The 24,125-nt window shown below is 36.1% G+C and overlaps 1 protein-coding gene across 6 annotated transcripts in view; it reads left to right on the top strand.

The window, feature by feature from the left end:
* The window catches only part of NADK2 (NAD kinase 2, mitochondrial), a 42,643-nt gene that overhangs the window by 13,378 nt on the left and 5,140 nt on the right, over positions 1-24,125 (top strand). For 4 of the 6 annotated variants that reach the window (XM_032415231.1, XM_032415236.1, XM_032415235.1 and 1 more), the window contains exons 3-11: positions 515-603; positions 1,482-1,563; positions 7,947-8,030; positions 9,865-10,001; positions 11,402-11,480; positions 14,332-14,397; positions 15,711-15,806; positions 21,961-22,016; positions 22,135-22,188. In XM_032415231.1, the coding sequence (XP_032271122.1) occupies positions 515-603; positions 1,482-1,563; positions 7,947-8,030; positions 9,865-10,001; positions 11,402-11,480; positions 14,332-14,397; positions 15,711-15,806; positions 21,961-22,016; positions 22,135-22,188 (743 nt within the window). The remainder of the gene's footprint in view (positions 1-514; positions 604-1,481; positions 1,564-7,946; positions 8,031-9,864; positions 10,002-11,401; positions 11,481-14,331; positions 14,398-15,710; positions 15,807-21,960; positions 22,017-22,134; positions 22,189-24,125) is intronic. The other 2 variants (XM_032415232.1, XM_032415233.1) reach the window with 2 other exon arrangements.

Here is a 24,125-nt window from a genome sequence, read left to right as displayed (position 1 = left end):
TGCAGTCAGTGAATAAGTTTATATGTATATAAGAGAATCAGTGTGAGAACATGCAAAGTAGGAAGTATTTTAGTCACTGTTTTGGTGTCTGACAATGAATATTTGTTGGATTTAAAATAATGACTGTTTGCTTTTATAATTAAAAAGTCTCTTGAGATGTTACACTTCTTGACCATTTTTGTATTAGTGAATTTTAGCATCAGAGGAATAGAGAAAATGAAATGAAATTCTAATCTATTGATACTGCTATTTGTCAGGGGCAAAAACAAGATGTTTTTGAAGCATGTAGAGATTTTGGATAGTCATTAACTTTCAGTTTATTCATATGCTTCCTGACCATAGTAAATTGGCTATTGTAATTAAATAAATGAAAATGAAGTTAACCTTGCAAAACTAAACATAAATTTGTTTATAAAACAAGTTTGGTTATTTTACATCATTGGAGTAACCTGCCTCAAAACATCCTTCATGTTACTAGTGGACATTTTATATAACTTTTACTTTTTTATCTTAGGAATGAGGGAATTGAGGTTCGTCTAGTAAAGAGGAGAGAATATGATGAAGAGATTGTTCGATGGGCAGACGCTGTCATAGCTGCAGGAGGTAATAGTTTTACAGAGGTAAAGATGTTGGAATACGGAAATGCTCTTTACTATCATTTCCAGATACCTGTGGTCTAGCTGTAATGAAGCCTTCAGAATCCTACCACAAGATGCATTTTGGGATTTTTAGGATAAGATTTAAAATATCTGCTATATATAACATTTCACTTTTTTAGTGAATGATGTTATTTGTGAGGTTCTGTGTCTATTTCTTTTTGTATATTTAAGGTGTGCATTTGACTTCAAATATTCAAAAGATGAGTTGTAACTGTATTTTGATTTAGTTATGCCAGTCTTAAAAAAAGAGTTGAAATTGTTTAAGAGTTCAATGAGATTAGATAAGTTCCATCCCACTCTGGCTCCAATATACTTACAGCTGTCTTTCCTGAGCTTTATTATTAAGTAAGTGGACATTGTTGTCAAAGCTTTAAATTGATAGCATTTGTTAGAAAAATCTGCACTGGACACTTTTTTGGATGTATTCTCATTAAAATAATGTATGAATTTGGACTGATGTTATGACAGAAGGAAAGAGATTTGGTTAGTAGAATGATAGGATTAGAACAGTGGTTCCCAGCTGGGGGGCTACTACGGGCAACTAGCAGGTAGAGGTCATGGATACTGCTAAACATCCTGTAATGCACGGGACAGCCCTCCCCCCCCCGGCACCCCCCAACAAAGAATTACCCGGCCTAAAATGTTGGTCTTGCCACTGTTGAGAAATCCTGAATTAGGGATAGTGGGTAGAAAGGAAGTGGAATGGACTGGTGGTCAGCAGGTTGGAGTAGGAGTGTGATTGTTAAAACAAAAGGACTTGTGTTCAAAATGATGTTAAAAACTAGTTTTGTAACAAATCTGGTTATGTCTTATGTCCTTTAGGTGATGGCACGATGCTCCTGGCAGCAAGTAAGGTCTTAGATAGACTTAAACCAGTTATTGGAGTAAACACTGATCCAGAACGGTAAGGAAAAACATGTTCTTTTTGTTTGGTATGTGTGTGCTATACATACAGTTATTCTTTGCTTTGCATTGCATAATATCTATTTCTGATAAGTCTTAAATTTGGGGAGCTCCGTATTTTCTCCACCGTAGTCACACTGCTGTGCTCTGTTGCTGCAGGGCGTTTACTGTGGTGCATGATGTTTAAGTGGAAGGATCATTGCTCCTGGTTATCATGAATGTTAGAACCGTGTTCCAGAAACATTTTAGAGATGCAATTGAGGCATGTACAATTCGTTTCTACTTTCAGTAGAATTTTCTTCTATGTGGTGGTTTTCAAGGACCTAGCTCTCATGTATAGCTCAGGCATGAGAAATAGATACGCGTTTTAGCTACCATTGGTGGTAGAAAATTATGATATGGGATTGACGAGTCTTCACATTGGACTTCCTAGGTAGTCTGGGAGTAGTACCTTTTGGCAGAATAGACCTGAGCCCTTGACCTAGTTGGGTACTGGTGACCTTTTGTATTGCCGAAGAGGCATGAGTTAATGCCCCGTCTTCTGTCCTTCCTTATGTCTCTCATCTACATTCCTGGTTATGCCTCTGCTGATTTTCTGGGTGACTTCATTGACTTAATGAAGAGACCAAACCCTGTCATCACTTCTTTTTTTCTTTCCTCAGCTTCACTGACATTTAGCATCATTCTATTCCAGCCACCCATGGCCATGAGCATACCTGGACTTTATGATCATCTAGAATTGCCCCATCTCTCAAATCTTAATTCCACTCTGACCACAGCCTCCTACCTTTAACCGCAGTTTTATTCCCTCAATCCTGCTAAATCTGCCCTTTGGTTTTCAGTGTGTTGAACCCCTCTATTTTCTTAATTTTCCCTCACTTCACATTCTTGACAAACTTAATTTTCTTTTTTTCTTTCTTTTTTTTCTTCTTCCTTCCTTTCTTTCCTTTCTTTCTTTCTTTCTTTCCTCCCTCCCTCCCTCCCTCCCTCCCTCCCCTCCCCTCCCCTCCCCTCCCCTCCCCTCCCCTTCACTCCCCCGTTTGGAGAGGGAGTGCACATGTGAGGAGGGGGAGAGAGAGACAGGCTCCATGCCTAGTGCAGAGCCCATGCGGGGCTCCATCTCACAACCCTGAGCCAAAATCAAGAATTGGATGCTTAACCAACTGAGCCACCCAGGCGCCCCTCTTGACAAATTTCTTAAACATTTTGTACCACTGTCTTTCTGCTCAATCCTACATCAGTCTGTCATCCTTTTTATTCCTTCATCAGCACTGCTGAGGCCATCTGGGGGGAAAAAAATAGAAACTTAAGCTTGGTGGCTTGTTTGGGCCCAAATTTACTTCCAGTTTGTCATTTCTAGCACTTAGAACTAGATCCTCAGAGTTGTTAAAAAAAAAAAAAACTTTCTGTGTGGCTCAGGTCTTCGTTTTTTTTTTTTTTTAAGATTTTATTTATTTATTTGACCGAGATAGCGAGAGAGGGAACACAAGCAGGGGGAGAGGGAGAAGCGGGCTTCTCATGGGGCTCAAGCCCAGGACCCTGGGATCATGACCTGAGCTGAAGGCAGACACTTAACAACTGAGCCACCCAGGCGCCCCAGGCTCAGGTCTTCCTCTCTCTTCCCTATTCTCTGTACTAGCTACTTCAAGGTTATTTTAACTTCTGTATGCTCCTTGCTTTCCTTACCCTTCCTCCTTCAGCATTTGCCTTCTCTTACCTCATAAAGGAATTGGAAATCATTGGACTTTGCAACTTTTCCCTGGCTTTGAAACAAAATTTTGTTCTGTTATTTGTTCCCTTTCTTCCCCTCTCTCCAGCATGCTTCCTCTGAGGCTATAAACTTGTTCAGGACTATCCTCTTTTAAGAAAATTTAATAAATCCTTTACCCTGTGTCTCTCTCTTGGCTGTTACTCTTTTTCTTCGTCTCTACCCCCAAGCTTGGGATCTCCACTTCCTTAAGTTACTGTTTTGCCATCTTTGCCATCTTTTCTGGATTGCCTCCAACCGGTTCATTGACATTCTTTTTGCCTTACCAGTAATGTCCTGGTTACTGAACTTACTGAACATTTCAGTCCTTGTCTTACTTGATTTCTGGGAAATTTTTGCTCCTTGGTTGCATCTGTACTTCTTTGCCATTTATAACATTCCCCCCCACCCCCAACCTTCTTCCTATTCTGGTGGCTACTTCTTTGTCTCTTTTGAAGGATGTTATATTAAGTCACTGCTTAAATAATGGTGTTTTCACATATTATCTTCTGGGCCATCTTTCTCTAACTTTTCTCTAACTTTTTATACTGTCTCCAGTATTAATTAATTAATATTAATATTAATATCTGTAGTTGAACTTAAATCCTGGTGACTCCAAAATATTTATAGGCAACATTGATCTTGCTTCCACTCTTATCCTTATTTACATTCTCTTCCCACTGCAGCCAGAGTCATCATTTTATGAAAGTTTGATAACATTATGTGACTTCTCTGCTCAGAATTTTATGGTGGCTCCCCATCTAACCCAGGATAAAATCGAATTCTTTACTCTGACTAGGGGGACCAATGCACCTGGTTTGCCAGGGACTTTCCTAGTTTTAGCATTGAAAGTTTCATGTCCTGGGAAAATGTCAGTCCCAGGCAAACTGGGACAGTTGGTCACCTTAACAATGACATACAAGACACTACATTTTCTGGTCCCTGACTATTCGGTGTCCTTTTCTCCTGTTATTTTTCTCTTCATGCTATTCTAGCCATACTGTCCTAAGTATCCAGTGGCATTAAAAATGTAACATGTCTGGCTGGCTCAGTCTTAGAGCATGGGACTCTTAATCTCAGGGTCATGAGTTTAATTAAGTCCTACGTTGGGCATGGAGCCTACTTAAAAAAAAAAAAAAAGGGCAACATGTCTACAAATGAAACTGTTTCCTTTCCCTTCCTCTACCGTACTTGATGAATGGAATCATAATCTGTGCTGAAGCTGGGACCACTCGCCCCTCACCCCCTTTATCACATTGGTCTATGGCTCTAGCGCTAAGTTCTTGGGATCTTATCTTTGAGTCCATCTCTTGCCATCCTCACTGCTACCGAACATAGGCCTTTATAATTTGTTGTTTAAATTACTGTAATAGCTTCCAGTCTTGCTCGTTCCAACCCATCCATTACACTTTATCTTCATGGTCTTTCCGAAGTACAAATCTGATCGTATCTACTTCTAAATTAAAATCTTTTAGGGTTTTTCCATGACCTTCAGAATACATTGCCAATTCCTTAGTATAATAGTATGATCTTTCACCATCTGTTGCCTATTTGCTTTTTAAGTTTCACTGATCCTCATTTACTCGTAGGCACTATACTTTCTTCAGTTAAGAAAAAATTACTAAAGTCCCTCTAGGAACAGCTAGGATTCTTCTTAAGGCTGTTTTTTGTTTTTTTTGGTTTTTTTTTTTTGAATTGCATTTTTTGCCCAGTTTTGTTGAGCTATAACTGACATACAGACTGCATAAATTTCAGGTGTACTGCAGAATAACTTACACCTAATGTGAAACGATAACCACAGGAAACTTAGTTAACATTTATCCTCTCATATGAAAAAAAAGTGTTTTTGTTTTTTTTTGTGATGAGAGCTCTTAGGATCTACTCTTAATAACTCAAATATACAGAAGTATTAACTACAGTCCTTATGTTGAATTGTTACAACCCAGCGTTGGAAGTTTTTACCTTTGACCACCTTCACCCAATTCCTCCACCACCCACTCTGATGGCTGTCCTTAAGAGCAAATGTCAGGTATGAGCATCTGCTAACACCATGGTGGAGGCTTTTCCTCTGGTGAGGAGGTTTGTTGATACTTAAAACAGTAGGATGTGAAAGAATAAGTGAAAGAGTTCTCCAGAAGGTGCATATCATTTTCATGCCTTTATACATGCTTTTGCCTCCAGTGCCCTTATACCACTTACTCAGTTGTGTAGTTGTGTAAATTGTTCATTGAAGACTGGTGCCTCTCCTGGGCTCTGACTATAATTTTCTGTAGACCATATTTTCTGCTTGGTTGTTGTCTCTTCCATTAGACTATAAATTTGTATTTTAACTCCTCTGTCACTGTTACAGTATTATACCTAGTCCATAAACAACCTTTGAAATGAGTGATTAAATGATCTTAGGGAGTAGGGCTAGGATCCCAACCTAGATGAGTAAATATTACTTGAGTATAAGTAATTGAGATCATTCGTTCAATAATTATTTTTTGATTGCCTTCAGTGTTGATGTGTTTATATTTTAGAACTTCTTAATGGCATAATTTTATATCATTAAGAGATTCTTTAGTGATCACATTTTATATAGTTCGTTGAAATACATTTTCCTTCAAAAAGCTGGCTTAATACTCCTATAAACTTGTGGGAATTTTGAAACTGGTAAGCAGGCAGTATTGCATCTCTAATTTCTACCTAGAAGAGTAGGCTTTAGAAGTCCTTTGGTTTTTCTTCTTGTCTCCAGGCCAACAGTGTATTAAGCCTCCTAGCTTGTTTGGTAATTCAGGTTGCTTGACTTCTTTTTCTTAAGTACTCTGGTGACTCACAAGCCTTAAATAAGCCCAGAAGTTAATGTTCAGCTTAAATTTCCTCTCCTCTATATTAGTTATCAAATGCTGCATAACAAATCAGACCAGAACTTAAGGGCTTAAACAATAATAATCATTTATTATTTCTCATGGTTTCTGTGTATCTGGAATTCAGGAGCTTGGCTGGGTGGTTTGGCTTGAGCTCTCTCATGAGGTTATAGTAAGCAGGGGCTGCAGGCACCTAAAGGCTTGACTTGGGCTGGAGGGTACCCTTTTAAGATGGTTCACTTACATGGACTCATCTAAATTAATTATATAACTTCGGTTTGTCTTGTCTGTATTCTGCATTCAGTTTATTGAACCCAATAAATAATTATGACACTTGAATGCTTAATAATTAAAATGGGATAGAAGGCATGTGGTAGCTAGCCTCCAAGGTAGCTGCCTAGCATTCACACCTTTATGTGGTTCTCTCCCTGCTTCTGTATTCAATCAGGGCTGGCCTGTGTGACCAGTGGAATATGGTATGACAGTGTGTGGATTCCAAGGCCAGGTCATAAATGGTATTACAGCTTCTGTATTAGTCTCTTGGATTGTTCATTCTGGGGTAAGTCAGCCGGCATGATGTGAGGATACTCAAGCAGCCCTTTGGAGAGGCTTTCATGGGGAAGAATTGAGGCATCTTGCAAATAGCTCACACCAATTTGCCAGCCTATGAGTGAGCCACATTGAAAGTGAATCCTTCAGGCCAAGTCAAGCCTTCAGGTGCTGACAGCCCTGGCTGAGATCTGACTCTAATCTCCTGAGAGATTGTTCTCTCTTGGGTGTTGTAGACCTGTATTTGACCCTAGCAGGTATTGTTTTATCAAATGACTGTTGATGCCCTCTATATACTTAGCATTGTGTAAAAGTGTTGCAGTGAATATAAAAATTAAAAAACTTAGGCAGGGTCTAGTCTTAATTTCAGTGTTGATTCTCACAGATAAAGAAATTGATCTATCACAAATTTGTAAAAGCCTTTTTTTCTGCTCTTCACGCTTACAAGTTAATGTATAGTTATTAAGAGTTTGTTTTGCCAAGTCTTCTCTCAACCTTTCCTTCAAGATCAAAGCATCATGTAAATGATGATGATTGAACTTTCTGGACACCTTTGGGTGTTAGATGCTATGTTCTCTCATCTTCCTATATCAGCTATAGGCAATGTTAACACTTTGTAATTTGCAATTTAAAAAAAAAATTGTCTTCTATGTCAAGCTCTTAACTTCCTGAAGGAAGTTCACCCATATGTATTTTTTGAATAAATGAAGGATTGGATTGGATTAGCTTTATGATTTCTCTTTATGACTTAGAATGTCTTAAATGATATTTAAAAGGGATTTATGGTTTACTTTCACATATAGTGTGATTCCTCAGAATAACCTTTTGAGATTAGTGGTTTTATCACCCTTTTAGAGATGAGAAAGCTGACGCTAAAGTGACTTGCCCATAGTTTATAGTTAAATCATTTAAAGGTAGGGTGGAAATACCACTATACCATTAGATAATTTTGTAGGGTAATCAATCGGTGGCAAACGTGCTGTTATTTTTAGTTTCACTGTGATGTGGAAACTTCAGTAGTGTGTATGATGGCATTGAAGCTGGATGTAAAACCACTATTTCTATTTGGTCTTTTTGTCTTACTGAAAGTACAGAAAATTTTGTTGTAAAAAAAATGAAGTATAGAACAGAAATTTATAGTTTCATGTCTGGTTTTTGTAGTTTAGTGATACCTTTTGAATTAAGTTTTTTCTTTTTTCCTTTTTCTTCCCTTTACACACTACAAATCTCTTATTAAAGGTCTGAGGGTCATTTATGTCTTCCTGTTCGATACACACATTCCTTCCCAGAAGCCTTACAGAAGTTCTATCGTGGTGAGTTCAGGTAGGAATTTCTTACAGTTGTTTTATAAATATCTTTATGTGCCATTAGAAATGCTATTGGACAGAACAAGTTAGATAATATTTGGCTTAGTGTATAGTTATGTATTACTCTTTATGGCTACTGTTATTAGCTGAGTCATCCACACCTCTACCTTTCTTCTAGTCCAACAGGAACTGTGTAGAAAAACCCTGACAAAAGCCACTTTGCCTGTAACCCAACTGCAAGTAGAGGGGTTTTCTCCATCAGTGAGCTAGAGGCCATGTTTCTATTTTCTTAATGTTGTTACATGTTCTTAGCAGTTTGGTAGAAAGCTAGTTAAAACTATTGGCTAAAAGTAAGTGTTCAAATTCACTGAGATTTTATATTTTTATCCTCCTCTCCCATCCAGAATGGCTGAGGGTTGGATTTACTCCACTATTCTGAGGTTCCTGGTATCTTTTATTTTACATAGTAAGTGTTTCTTAAGTAGGGGGATGTTTTGTCATACTTCTTTCACTTAATTTGTTCAGTAGTCAGGCTATCCTGAAAAGAGAAGAGTGGAGGGAGGAGCTGAGATGGGGTTGGTGATTATAGTAGAGAGAGCCAAGTTGGATGACTTTTTATTTCCTGACTTGGACTAGATTTTTATTGTTTGAGAAAGCTTTGTTTTTTTGTGAAATTGTATTAAATCTTGATTTCTGGAATCATTAGTAATGATTCTAGTTTCTGGTTGTTTCAGAAGTTTGGCACCTCTACAAATGTCCAGTTTATAGCTATCAAGTGGGTGTATATTTTTATATACTAATCTAGCAGAATCTGTCCCACTGGCTTTTTGATACATCAGTTTTTGGTTTTGAAATCAATTATACCTAATTTTTTTCCTTCTATCAAAAACGTCATTTAAGTTTTAGGTGTAATCTTAAATGTTAAAAAATTTGTCATTGATTTTTTTTTTTTTTTTTTTATAAAGATTTTATTTATTTGACAGAGAGAGACACAGCGAGAGAGGGAACACAAGCAGGGGGAGTGAGAGAGGGAGAAGCAGGCTTTCCGCCGAGCAGGGAGCCCGATGCGGGGCTCGATCCCAGGACTCCAGGATCGTGACCCAAGCTGAAGGCAGACGCTTAATGACTGAGCCAACCAGGCGCCCCTGATTTCTTTTTATTGCAAAAAAAAATCATTATAGAACTCTAGGAGAGGGAGTTTTGTCTAACCACCTTAACACAATATTGTTTTATCACAGTGGTTTTCTTTTTTGTTTTTTTTGGGTTTTTTGTTTTGTTTTTGCATGTTATGCTTTTGTATGAGCGAAACACAACTGTATCTTAGTATCTTAGATTTAATGGATACTTGATATAGAATTTGACTTTGATTCAAGTTATGTGGGAGATTTTGTACAAATACATTAGATATTTCTATTATTTCTGAAAAGAGAACTAAATCTTTGACTTTTTTTTTTTTTTAAATCTTTTTGTCTTTGAGGAGGAACCTGTAGGTTTTAGGTGTTTCTGGTATAATTTGTTTGTGGAATAACTAGGTTTTTATTTTTTTATTTTATTTTTTTAAAGATTTTATTTATTTATTTGAGAGAGAGAGAATGAGACAGAGCACATGAGAGGGGGGAGGGTCAGAGGGAGAAGCAGACCTCCCTGCTGAGTAGGGAGCCTGATGCTGGACTCGATCCAGGGACTCCCGGATCATGACCTGAGCCGAAGGCAGTTGCTTCACCAACTGAGCCACCCAGGCACCCAACAGCTAGGTTTTTAATATGAATTTTTTAATTTGGTGAAATTATAATGCCTCATCCTAAGTTTACTTTATCTTAACATATTTGCTTTTCCTTCACTCTTCTAAGGTGGTTATGGAGGCAGCGAATCAGGTTGTACCTTGAAGGGACTGGCATAAACCCTGTTCCTGTGGACCTCCACGAACAGCAGCTAAGTTTGAATCAACATAGTAGAGCCTTCAACATTGAAAGAGTTCATGATGAAAGTAGGTAGATTGGGAATTAGATGTGTTTGGGCAGTATTTAACTTCTTGTTTCTTTGATTTCTAATTTATATAAGTGATAATTTACAATTATTTGGGGATTTTAGTGCTACTGACCACATTTAAGAAAATACAGTGAACTACTTGAGGTGTAAAATGTAGTATGACTAGATAGAGAAATAAGAAATAAGCATACTTCTAAAAGAAATGTGTTCTAGGATGGGTTTGAAAACTTGAAATATGAAAGAATGATAAAATGTCTAAGAGAATAGTTGATATTTAAGGAAGGATTCTTGGCTTTAATCTTTGAAATGTCAAAAAAGAGAAAGAGCAGTAGAAATGACCTAATCTATAGATTTCTTAATAATTATACATTTGTATAGCCATATTTAAATATATCTATCATAGTTATAGTTGTTGGTTAAAATCTTTTTGTTGGGAAATTTTGCATTGCAGCCTTAAGATTTGTGTTCCAGACATCTCTGTAAGCTGCTAAGAGAATATTAGTATAAGGTGATATGCAGCTTTTTTTTTTTTTAATAAGTGTTAAGGTGAATTCTCAGTTTTGTGGATTGTAATTTAGCCATATTTTCCCAGTAATTTTAAGGCTTTCATGCTACAGGAAGACCCCAAGAGATATACTAAATATCTGTGGACTGTATAAAAAGATATTTTTTTCCTCCTGTGTTTCATTTCTTGGCTAAACTTATCAGGAAAAGCTACCTTTACGTATCTGCTTTGTTTCTGTCTTATCTCATGATTTTCAGAGTTTTTCATGGTGATTTATAGCTTTATAGGTTGGGCTGTTCTTAAACTATGTGTTCGTGTCATATCTTAAAGATTTTAAATTTTTAGTTGGAAATATTACTTTATCCCTAGCCAAAAGAAGTTACTGCTATCACCGGAGATGTTCAAGATTTGGCTCTGAAATTCATTGGCTTTATAAGAAAGCTATAGATTGGTATTCAGAGATTCAGTGATCTCTAATATATAACCGATTTGGTTTCCAATATGAGCCATGCGTGTAATTTGCTGCTGAAATCCGAAGTGGCTCCTGTGGAAGTACTTGATTATTTCCACGTCTGAAGCTCTCAGAGAGAAATTAAGTGTGACAACAAGAATCTTATGAGGTGGATAAGTATATTTCATCACTCTTAAAATATTGTTTCAAGAAGAATTAAGGTTTATTTTGGTGAGAGAGAGAGAGAGGCTTCTTTGGAGATATGTTAGGTGATTTTGAGGTTCATTATGAACACTCTAAATATGAGATTTAACTTCTATGTTAATAATGTTAAAGTATGGATTCTATTGAAACAAAAGTATGAATATTTTAATATTTTATAAAATTTAAATCCTAACATTTCTAAAATTTAAACAAGTTGTTTTTCTTTTCATTACTACAGGACCTGAGGCTTCAGGACCCCAGCTTTTGCCAGTGAGGGCACTAAATGAAGTCTTCATCGGGGAGAGTCTATCATCCAGGTACTTTTAAACCTGTATTCTTGAGTTTGGAATTTAATGTTTTAGTATTTTTTAGATATTTATTTGATTTCTGTATCCTAAGAATTATGAATAATTAATATGGTATAAGTGATAGAAATGAATTATTTAATGAAATATTTCCAAAACCTTCTCACACATTTATAATACATGTTAAGAGGAGAGAAGGTTCTATGAGCAAAAAAGTTTGTGAAACCCTAGGTTAAACAAAGTTATTCAGGTTCCATTACTACAGAGCCTTTAATCTGTCATATAGGTGCTTTATAAATGTTTAAGAGAATGATATCCTAGGCATACATTTGCAGTGGTTATAAAACTTTTATAGACAGTCCATATTAAAACTTCCTAATTATCTTAATAACGTCACTTAAGGCTGATTTGTTTGCTTATTTTTATCCAGGATCCAGTTAAGGATTATGCATTGCATTTGGCCATCATGGCCCTTTAGAATTAAGAATCGTTCTTTAGTCCCACCCCTGTTTTGTCATTCCTGTTATTAATATTTTTGAATAAGCTAGTTGGTTTGCAGAATATCCCTTGTTTTAGATTTGTGTGATTTTCTTTTTTCTCTGCATGATAAGATTCAGACTAAACACTTTTGGCAGGAATACTACTTGGTGGTAATTGTATCCCTTATGCAACATCATAAGCCAAGTGTATTGACAGTTTAAGATTTGTAAAAAAAAAAAAAAAAAAAAAAGATTTGTAATCATTATTAGCAAAAACTAAGGTTAATAAAGTTCTTCAGTAGGAGTATAAAAGTATAGTATGGTTTTATTACTGATGAAATCTGTTTTGTGGGTGTTGAATATAATTTAGCCTTAAATGGTCAGCAGAATTTTTTTTCAAAACTTTCATGTGATATTAGTTACCAGTTATAAGATGACTGCCATAATGTAAAGTTAATTAAACTCTTGGTTGCCATTTAGAACTTGCCTTCTCATTTTTGTAGATGTAAGTAAATTAGGGGTGGAAAATTAGAGATGAGTCTCTGTCCCACGTGGCTGCTATCAGAACCGTGTGACCCTTTGAGGTCATGTAGTTGATTCCCTAGTTTACTGAGAGTTCCATATATTCTGAAATTCTGATTGTTGACCTGTCTTTTCATAAGTTTAATTATGATGAGAAATATTTGTCTTAATTAAAAGATACCCATGTTTTAGCCCATGACTAATTCAGATAGTACTGAAAAGAACAAAGCCTGATTGAGTAGAATGCCTTGAACAATCTTTTTCAGTTGTAATTATTTTGATTAATGTAATTTTAAATTCAGCAAAATGTATTGTGTACCTGCTACATGCTATATGCAATTCACTAGGGATGTAAAGATAAAAAAGATAAAGGTAGAAGTAGCATCTTATTTTTTTGGAGGGTGGTAAAATACGTAATTTTAAGAAGTATTTAAAAGTAAAATTCTTTGAAGGAATCAAAAGTATATTCTTTAAAGAACATAAAGTGTAAATACATTTATTTTAACATAGTAATAAGACTCATGCTACACATAAAATGTTTTCTTTTGCTCTATATCAAGTTTGAAGTAATATGGAAATGAATAATGGATACTTGGTGACAGAGAAGGCAGGAAATGTAATTCTAATTAGTGGTACAATCTAATCATGATTACTAAAAACATAAGGCAGAGAGCAACAACTTTAAATGAAATTGGAGAGTGTCTACATTAGAAGACAAATGACATCTTGCCATTTGCAACAACATGGATAGACCCAGAGGGTATTATACTAAGTGAAATAAGTCAAAGACAATTACCATGTGATTTCACTCATTTGTGGATTTTAAGAAACAAAACAAATAGAAAAAAGAGAAAAAAGCAGACTTAAATACAGAGAACAAATTGGTGGTTGCCAGAGGGGGCAGGGGGTTGGGTGAATAGAGGGGATTAAGAGTATACTTATCTTGATAAGCGCTGAGGGTTGTACATAATTGTTGAGTTACTATATTGCATACCTGAAACTAATATAACACTGTATGTTAATTAAGCTTGAATAAAAAATAATAAAATAGATGGCAAAGGTAAAAATGTTTTGAGAGTTTATGCTGATTCTAGAGAAGCCATTTAATGGCTTATGTTATTGTTTGTGTATTTTAAAGGTTATAACTTCCGAGAGATTCTACTAGTGAGTGTTGCTTTGTAATTTGTACTTACTAAAAATCAAATAACTTATAAAAGGAGGAAAACTGGGATCGATTGACAGATTTCTGGGAATTCAGTGAAGTCCCACTAGATTTTAGATTGAATGTTTTTTTCTGTGGCAGCAGTGATTTGGTTGGTTTATCTCCTAAATAATGTCTGATGATGCTTCTTTTTGTGTTGAGCCTCACCTTATATCCTTACTAAGATAAGGACAGCAGCGCTTCTGATGCTATTGAGAAAGTTTTCACTATAGGAGGTATTAGAACTTATTTTTAAGGAATCTATGACATAGACCCTTAGGCAGAAAGGAAATGAATACTTACTGGATGCCTGCTGTGTCAGGCTTTATGTATATTGTGTATATTACCGCATTACACGCTCATAGCAACCCTGTGAGAAAGGTAGTTGTATGTATCAGTGAAAAAGTTGAGATTTGGAGAGTTCTTATAACTTGCCCATGGTCCTATCATTAGTTAGCATCAGACTGTCATTGTATACCCAGTATTTCTGATTCCAGGTCCTGTATTGAGGCTTCACTATGCCCTGAAAACCCTGAAAACTTAAGGGCTTTGCTTGGAAAATATGAAGTGCAGCAATATTATTCCTGCCTCATTTATAATGTTCTTAGATTTAAGAACATTTTAAAAGCCCAATTTTTTTTTCTTTTCTATTCTAACCTAGAATGTCTTATTCTTGGGCTGTAGCAGTGGACAATTTAAGAAGAAGTATACCCACTCTAAAGGGACTGTGAGTTTTATTGCTGCCTTAAAAAAATAATTTCCCTGAAACAAAAATTCTGAGTTGACTAATCTTGATAAACCTGCATGTGAGAATGACACTAAATTTGCTCATTGTTTTGGGCTCAACACCCCTCACCTGACTATACTTTTCTTCCTCTCCACCTGTTTCTCTTCTATCCCCACTTACCTCTAATCTCATTTGTTTCTATGTGATTCTAGCATAATAGCAGCCATTCCTGTAGAGTTGACTGGCTTGTCTGAATGTAATAGGCTCCTAATATGCCTAAAATTCCTAATTTTCTAGGAAGACATAACAAAGCTATGAAATAGATTCAATGTGAATATAACGCCTGCTATCTTTTATGAAGAATGGTGACTTCAGAGAAAACACGAAAAGGAGTTGTGCCATGTAAAACCTTTACAGATTGAGTTTGGCAGGAGAATTGAGGGTTAAGAGATAAATTATCCATTGAGTGTTAGTGTTTGCAAGCATGTCTAATAATTGTCATTATTGGAAAAGCTTTATTAAGAGTTTAACTTTTTTATTTGCTGGACAGAAATAACCCAGTGTTGATCAATGACACCATTATTTAAGATATAGTTTTACAAAATAGGCTTTTACAGGTTTCAAGAGTTTTTTTTTTTTAATAATTGCAAATTTATATGTTCATGCAGTTAAAGAACAGTGTCATTTTTGCTGATGTCAGAAAACCCATTTGATTTCATATTTATGAACTACTCTAAGAAATAGAAATCTTTAAAGAAATTACAGTTCTAGTTTTATTCCTAGTTTTGTCTACTGATGCAGTACCGTTTGAGAATTTTCTTTAGAACTTGATCTTAGCTTACTATCAGTTCAAAAGGCACATTAGTATATAACTTAAACAAATTGAGCAGAAACTGTTGGCAACTTGAAGGGTGAGATACAGACTTGGAGCTATCAAGGACTAGCTACTGAGAATGAAACTCACCTAAGAATGGTATTTTCTTTTTGAATTGTGAAATAAGGCTCTGTATGTGTTAGATTCCATAAAAACAGTAGAGGCTATGGTAGGTAAAAATTTACCAGGAGCCCTTGTTTGAAATATTGATAGAAAGGACCATATGGATCAGAGAGGGATGGAGATACACAGATTTTTTTTTTTTTAACTTTTTCATTTAGTATTGGTATTAGCATCATGGTGTGCGTGCCTACTAAGTCAGGTATGTCTAAGTCAAGCTGGCCCACTTAGATTTTATTAGTTCTGAAGAAATGATGTTTGTCTTACTTACTGTGAGCCATAAGTTCAGCAAATCCAGTTTTATATTCTCAATTCATAGGGCTTCCTACTATGAGATTTCAGTTGATGATGGTCCATGGGAAAAACAGAAGAGTTCAGGGCTCAATTTGTGTACTGGAACAGGATCAAAGGCCTGGTGAGTAACTTGGGATGTTGCTTATTGACTTTGTGAAATATTTTAAGTAACGTAATGTACTCGAGGCTGCACATGGGTGTATCTAAAGCCTCTGATATGCAATAGGTAGCCTGGTGGTGTTATGTTGGTTGGCTCACTTTCTGCTTTACTCATCAGTTGGGTCCAGAAGTCCTGCCTTGACTTTGTAGATTAGAGCTGTAGCCTGGATTTGGTCGTTATTTAGCCTATTGCACTAGGTTTGTAAAGAGAAAAAAAGAAAATGAGAAATGTTTTGGGGGACTGTATGGTTTTTTTTTTTTTTAAATGAAAAATATTTTAAATAATAGTAAAGAAATGAAAACAAGTACAATAACAACAGCAAACGTCCTGGAGGTTTGTGCAGCAAAGGCTGAACTGGAGATAACTTGGGCTCCTGTATCTTGCTTACCCTCTCACTTCTCTCTGGGTAATTGCTGCTGCTTAGTCATATACATGCAGACACCTCCCAGACTTTCATCCATAGCTCTCGTCTCCTGAGCACAAACTCCTACCCTAAAATGACCTACTAGAGAGAGTGTTAATAGACCTCAATTTCAACACATTGAAAACTAAATTTATTATCTTCAGGTTTTTATTCCTGTGATCCCTGTATTGCTTAATAGGATCGCTGTTACCCCAAGTTCATGCTCTAGAGAAAAAACCTTACTCCCCTAATCCTTGCTCTTACTTTTGAGTCTCCCTATTCTCCCCTTTACACATACCAGTCTCTGAATCCTGCCAGTCACACTTCTGAAGTCCTTGCCCCTCTTTTTCAATTTCTCCTATTTCTTTGGTCCAGACCTCCATCTTTTTAGTGAATATTCTTTGTGCCTCATCCTTTATTCTAAAGGCTGTCATCCATTCTACCAACAGAGTAATATTTCTAAAATGTAGATAAATTTGGCTGTATCCCTTCTGTGCTGTAAAAGTTTAATTTACTCCTGACTATGTTGATTACTCAGTCTGTGTATAAGACCCTTTAAATAGGACCTAAGGAACCTTCCCAGCCTATTGCTGCCCTATACTCACCCACCAGCACACCAGGGACACTGCAGGCTACTTGGAATGCTCAGCACAACGTGTTCTCTCTGGGCTTTTTGTTTTTGCTCAGTGCAACTTCTTCCTGCATTGAATGCCTGAACATTCTCCACTTTCCATCCCCTGGCTGAAAATCCAATCTTCAGATGTCATTCTGCATAGGAAATCTTTACTAGGATCTAGTTCTTTTCATCAGCATAATGAACCCTCTTTTGGTGCATCCCTCGCATTGCACTTTTTCCTCATAGCACTATTCTAGCACTTACCACATTATTAGTTCTCTAACTAGCTGACACCTGGCTGGTTCAAGCAACTTGAGGCATTTGGGATGGTGACTCATGGTTTTGTGTGGTTTGTTTGTTTTTCCCCTCCCTCAGTTTTTTGTGTGTATAGCATAGTACCTAATACATAATCAATTTTTTTTTTTTAAATAAATGACTACATATACAGTGGAAAACAGTACTTAAACTGTGATTTTAAGTTTGGATAGTTTAAAATGGAGTAATACTTTTTCAGTATTTTTAAAACTTTTTATTGTGGAAAAATTTATATGCAAGAGTAGACAAAATAGTATAATCAATATCCATGTACCCATTAGCCAGTTTCAATAATTATCAACACATGCCCAATCTTTTTCTCTGTTCCCCTACTGTCTCCTTTTGTCTTCTATTATTTTGAATTAATTTTTAGACATCACATTCATTCATAAGTACTCCATAACTTCACATCTTTTTTTTTTTTTTAAAAAAGCCTCATCTTTGTCAAATAAATGAACCTTTGGAGAAAAATGGGAAGTATTATTTAAAGATTGGCTAAGATCTCATTTCCCTGAGGGCCAGTGAGAACTAATTTCTAAGATGACTTTTAACAATAATTGTTTGAAAAAATAAATTTAATCTATTATAAAATTATTGTGTAACCCTCTCATAAAATGAAAACATTATAGTTAACTGCCTTAATTTATCATGACATCTTTTCTGCTCACTGTGATGTGTTACTTGTCGAAAACTGTATTGAGAATCAGAAATGGATTCCTAGATCCTTCTTCTCCTCTCTCAGTATTCTGATCCGCCCCAAAGTGGGCAAAGTGGTATAACTGAAAAGAGTACTAGCATGGAAGTTAGAGCCCTGGCTAAACCACCAGCTAGCTTTGTGATCTTGTACAAGATTCCTTTTCTGCAAAGTGAGGAGAAATGGAACAGATAAGATTATCTTCTGAACGTGATTCTATAGGTTCCGTTTTATGCGCTAAATACAAGCTATCAGTTATTTAGCCCCTGCTACTTTGAATATACTGTGCTAGGTGCTTTATATACACTGACAATATTCTTACAGAAATCCTGCAAGAAAATAGTTGTAGCCCTGTTTTATAAAGGTAGAAATTAAGGCTTTGCAAGGATAAATAATTAGCGTGAGGTCACAAATAGTGTCAGAAACTGGATACAAGCACAGGCGTGCTTGACTACAAAACCAAGGCCTTTTTGACTGCCAGCTTTGAAATGCAGAGTTCGTACAGTTCAAAGATGTGTTAGCGGGTTGTACTGAAGAATTATCAAGGTTAACTTGCTAATCTTAGTGAAATAGTGGTTATGCTAAAGGCGGTGAATCAGCTTTGACTTTTGCATTGGGGTGTGTGTCTGTCTGTGTGATTTTGATAGTTTTAGTTTTCAACCTTTTAATAGTAAGAAGAGCATAAAGAATAAGAGCCATTAGGCTTGTAAAGTAGTTCTGCCCTCCACTGCCACACACTTTATAGCTGAGTCCTGTGTTGATGTTGGACATGAGTAAGTATGGCTTATATTAGGATTTCAGTCTTTTCTATGTTGCTTATTAAAGTCTCATGTCTCCGATGTTGTGGTCTAGAACTGTCTCTGTCCCTGCCACCTTGGTCACTCAGCCTCTTCTCTGTTCAGCCCTACGTAGCTTGCTTGCTTGCTTCTAACATCTTCTACCTTACTCCCTCCCATTACTGATCCTTCTTTTGCTGTGATTGCATTTCCCATTCATCTTTTGTCCTTTTTCTCTTCAGAAAATGGGTGGAGAGAAGAGAAGCCTGGGGGCCAGAAGGGCTGAGGGAAAGCTGTACATTTCTATACATTAATAACTTTATCAAACTACCACTTCTAAGCTTTTTCTTTGTCTTGAGCTTACATATATTATTTAAATTTTCAAAAATACCCTGGAAATAAGTGATTTTATTTTTATTAATAGAGTATTATTAAAAGGTCTCAGGAGTTTCCCAAAGCCATGTGGCTAATAAATGGTGAAGACAGGATTTAAGTTCTGGACTTAACTCTAAACTGTAGACCTCAGGAATCACTGGAAAGAAAGGAATAGAATAGCCTATTTCTTTTACTCTTTTAATTCTTGCACAGAGAGATAGAAGTTTTCCTATGTGACCTCTCAGTCCTTGCTTTGAATATGAAATGTGGAAATGTATAACTTTGGATAAGATAGTTATTGTAACTGATAAACCCCCAATCTCAGTGACTTAACACCATAGAAGTTTCTTTCTTGTTCTTATCAAGTCCAGGTGCGTCCTCATTGGGAGGTGGATCTCCAAGTAGTGACTCAGTGTCCAGGCTCCTTCCATCATGTGGCTCAACCATCTTTTAAACATAAATCCTAAAGTCCCTCTACTTATATACATCAAGCCAGAGAAGGAGGAAAAGCATGGAGGATCACCTGTGGGAGGCTTATGGGACACAGGTTTAGACGTGTTGTGCATGACTTCTACTCTCATTCCTGTAGCTAGAACTCAGTCACATGGCTTTATGACAAGGAAGGACGGAGAAGATAGCCTGACTATGTGTGTGCGCGCGCGCGCGCGCGCGCACACACACACACACACACACACACACACACACACACACACACAGAGTCTGGGGATTAGCTATCCCATTTTGCATTCCTAAAAGTTCCTCCACAAGACAGGGTTATGTTGCATAGCAAGTTGTCTCTGAATTGTCTCATTGTCATCTCTGTCCTCTACTTAGTGTGGAATTAGCTACATTCACTGGGAGAAGTACTACAGAGTTCAGTCACATATATTTCTGTTAGTTTTTAGGACTGTTGCCAATCCCCCTCCTCCATACATTGTCTTAGCCAACTTAAGGGTAAGTGTTCTTAAGTGAAGAGAAAGCTTTACTAGCTTAAGAGGATAGGAGATTCGATTTGTCTTTGAATTGGATTGTCTTTAGTGGAAATTATGTGTGATTTCAAATGGGAACTCTTAGAATGGTGAAGGTTGTAGATCTAAGAAAAAATCATCATGTGCTAGCTAATACCTTCTTAGGCATATGGTTTGTCTTTGATGTAGAATATAAATCACTCCGAAAGGGAGAGTGAACTGGCTGAAATCCAGGTTGCAACCATAGGAAATTCCTCTTAATTTAAGCCCAATTCAGAGGACTTAGTTTGGGTTGTCTTGTGGTATCCCTAATAAGTCCTAGTTCTAGGACTATTAGGTCAAGTTGTATGAGACTTTTGTTCTCTTAAGTCTTAACTTCAATATTTTAATTCAATGGAACCCTAATAAAAGAGCTCATTTTATGTGACTTTTAATAAAATAGAGTTCTAAAACCGTATCTTCCAATAATGTGAATATTCAGAAGAATTAGAATATAACTCATGGACAGCTCTTTCATTTGATATTTTCATTCAGTATTGAGTTTCTGCCACAAGCCAGGTGGTGCCTCAGACGCCTGACCTTGTAGTGTGTGGCAGTAACTCTAACGAGATAGGTATTGCAAACCTCATACTCAAAAATGAGTCGGGACACTTATTTTGCTTCATGCCACATAGTAAGTATGAGCAAAGGTACAGAGGCAAGAATGGGCTTGGTGTGGTTGCAGTATGAAATTGGAGAGTAGATAATGGTGAAAAACAGAGTAGGCAATGGCTAGTTTGAGATTTTTTTAGCATAGGCATGTGGTCTGTGAATGACCCCAAATTTTTAATATAAAAATTTGTGTATCTGTATTGTTAAGAGAATGCCCAAATTGTTAATCACATTTCTCAAAATGTGAAGGGTATAGAGTTAGAAGGGTATGCAAGAGTATCTGTTACTCTCCCCTCCTCAAAAAGGTTGAGTCACTGAATTACGTTGAGAGTGTGTGGGTCATTGTTATCTACTGAGGCCATGTGAGAAGAGTTGTGAGGCAGCAGCAGAATTCTAAATCACTGGGAAAAAACAAACAAACAAAACTTTCCATAACCATCTTGGTAGACCCAAGGACAGAGCTACTTTTAAAAGTGATTCATGTTTGTATTAACATTTGTTCTTAAGTGGTTAAGCAAGGCATCACACAGCAGTAAAGATTTCTCATCTTTTCTGTTTTATAATTTAAAGAGATATTTACACCTTAAAAATATGTTAAATAGTATAAAAGGATATCAAATGAAAAGCTAGTCTTTCGTTTCATATCTCTAGTACTAATCTCGAGACAACCACCATATATATATATATATATACACACACACACACACACATATATATATATATATGTGTAATATTTACTTCCCTGTTTGTTTATATATACTACATAATGCCTTTGGTTTTTTAACTTAACATATCCATTATCTATCAGCACATACAGTTCTGTTTTATTCTTTTTAATATGTACATAGTAACATATTTAACCTGCTTCCTGTGAATATGAGTTGTTTTGCTATTATAAACAATGCTTTGTAAATAACCTTGTACATGTCTTTGTGTATTATAGATGCAAGTATATTTTAGGATAAATTAGTAGATTGAAGAATATGTTCATTTTAAATTTTAATAGGGCAGAATTGCCCTCCAACTGCAAGTTCCCCATCAGTGTATGAGAATGTTTTTCTCATACTCATGCCAATATATTATCAGTCTTTAATTTGTATTTCCTTAAGTAGGAGTAAAATTGAACACTTTTTCATATAGACCTGTAAACTGTTTATGTACTTTGCCCACTTTTTAAAACTGGGTGAAGTGGCTATTATCTTTTGGTTGTTTTTTCTTGATAATTCTAAGTGTTCTTTTGTATATTAAGTAGATAATTCCTTTTTCATTTTTAGTATGTTTTTAGAATTAAAGAACTTACGTGATGTTTGTTTCTAGGTCATTCAATATTAACAGGGTTGCAACTCAGGCTGTGGAAGATGTTTTAAATATTGGTGAGTACCAAAATAGCTAGTATGTTATAATATGCTAAATAATGTATAGATTTTATTACATGTTAGCTATTATATGACACAAGATATTTAATCAAGAAATTTCCCCCTTTTTCAATAGCAAAACGACAAGGAAATTTAAGTCTTCCATTGAACAGAGAATTGGTAGAAAAAGGTCAGTGACTAATGATCATAATTACTAACAGTTTCATTTAAGTTCTGCACCGATCTTGAGGACGTCATTGTGAAGTTTACTTGTCTAATTAGCAAAGCCTAGTACTTTTCTGACTCAAACAGGCTCTTGATATAATATCCCTTTACATGTATTTAAGCAATGAAAAGTTTAGAGCTGGACTTTTTATATATTATATTTTTGTGAACTATGAAATATAACCTTCATGTCAAAACGGGTGTTAGCTACAAACATGTCCTGGGGGATAGGAAAATATAGAAAAATATAGGTCTGGCAAATGGGAAATGCTTACTTATACTCAGTATGCCATTAATATCCTCTGAATGAGATGGAATTCACTGAGCTGTGAATGCTTATCATCACATTCACTAAAATGTTCTCTTTATAACTTTTGACTACCTACTCCTGCCCAATTGCTTCAGGGTTCCCTTGTGAGAACTAGCCGTGTTGGGAAAGAATACTACTGATCAGGGAGTTCGAAGACCTGGGCTCCAATCCCAGACCAGTCACTCACTGATATTTGAGCAAGACTGATTCCATTCCTCTACTTCCTGGACTGCAAAATGAGGAAGGGGAAGTAGATTGGTAATGAATGCATAGGGATTCTTCAACTGTATTCTTAAAATTTTTTTTTCTAAATATTTAAATTCTTAAATAGGAAAACACATTCGTTTGATTTGCATATGAAATTAACTCACTACAGTCCCATCTCATCTATCAGGAACATTTTTGTACAGACTTCACACTACAGCTTTCCTTTCTGTTTCTGTTTAGTTGAAGAGTATCCTAAGATTAAGGTCAATTGTTTTTTAAAAAATCCAAACTTTTTTCATAGTGTATCTACTTACATATGTAATAGTGTCAGTTCATTTAAGTGTATATTTTGGATTTCCAGGTAAGACTTCCTTTGTTGGGGGAGATGCTTGGCCTTTAATAGTTTGAAAACAGGACTAAATCTCTGATGTCCTTTTCAGCTCTCTAAAATGGACTTTTTCATTCTCTCAATTGGAGACCAAAAAGATTAACATTAAATCTGCATCAAAGAAAGGAAAATTAGGCATTTATAGTAATTTATTCATTATATAATTTAACTTAAAACATAATTATATAAAACAACTGAAATTTGTATCAGGCATGTAAATTTAAGGGTGTATATATAAAATACAGTGATTTTTCTGCTTTATTGAATGAATGTTACTCCTTTGAAAATTTGTCCTTAGAAACAATAGTGAATGCCAGGGGTGCAGTCATTGTTACAGACATTTCTGGAATTACTTCTTTCAGAGCTAGCACTTTTTTTTTTTTTTTAAGTTCTCTCTATGCCTAACATGGGGCTCGAACTCATGACCCTGAGATCAAGAATCGCATGCTCTAGTGACGAGCCAGCTAGGTGCCCCTGGAGCTGGGGGTGGGGTGGGGTGTGTGTATGTGTTCGTGTGTATTCGTTCCCAGAGAAGCAAATTTTTATTTTTGAGAGTGAATGAGATTTCAAGAGCCAAATAATGTAAGTGAAATTTTGGTAAATAAGCTAGATTATCTGACAGTCTTACGATCTGTTTTAATGTGGTATTCAACTAAACGTTCTTACAAGCCTGATTTCTTTGTACAGTTGTTTTTGACCAATTTGTGCTTTGCCTATCAACTTTCATGTGCCTCTTGGTTATGAGAAACCGGTCTCAAAGATTTCTAAACATATCTTGAGTAATTGCAGTTTCATTAGAGAAAGCATATTGCCTGTCATTGTTTAAGACTGCATTTTATATCAAGACAATTAACTTATGAACACTTTGACATGGTATTTTGCAAGGGAACTTGGCAAGGGACTGTCGGAACTCAAGTTCCATTTGAGTGCCTCAAGCCAGTTCCTTACTTCTGTTTAATTACTGGTTTTGTAGCACCACCCCCCCCCCCCCCCCCCC

This window comes from Phoca vitulina, unplaced genomic scaffold, assembly GCF_004348235.1.
Source record: "Phoca vitulina isolate PV1807 unplaced genomic scaffold, GSC_HSeal_1.0 scaffold17, whole genome shotgun sequence".
Classification (NCBI taxonomy): domain Eukaryota; kingdom Metazoa; phylum Chordata; class Mammalia; order Carnivora; family Phocidae; genus Phoca; species Phoca vitulina.
Note: the sequence above shows the minus strand (reverse complement) of the source record. Positions and strands in the feature narration are given on the sequence as shown.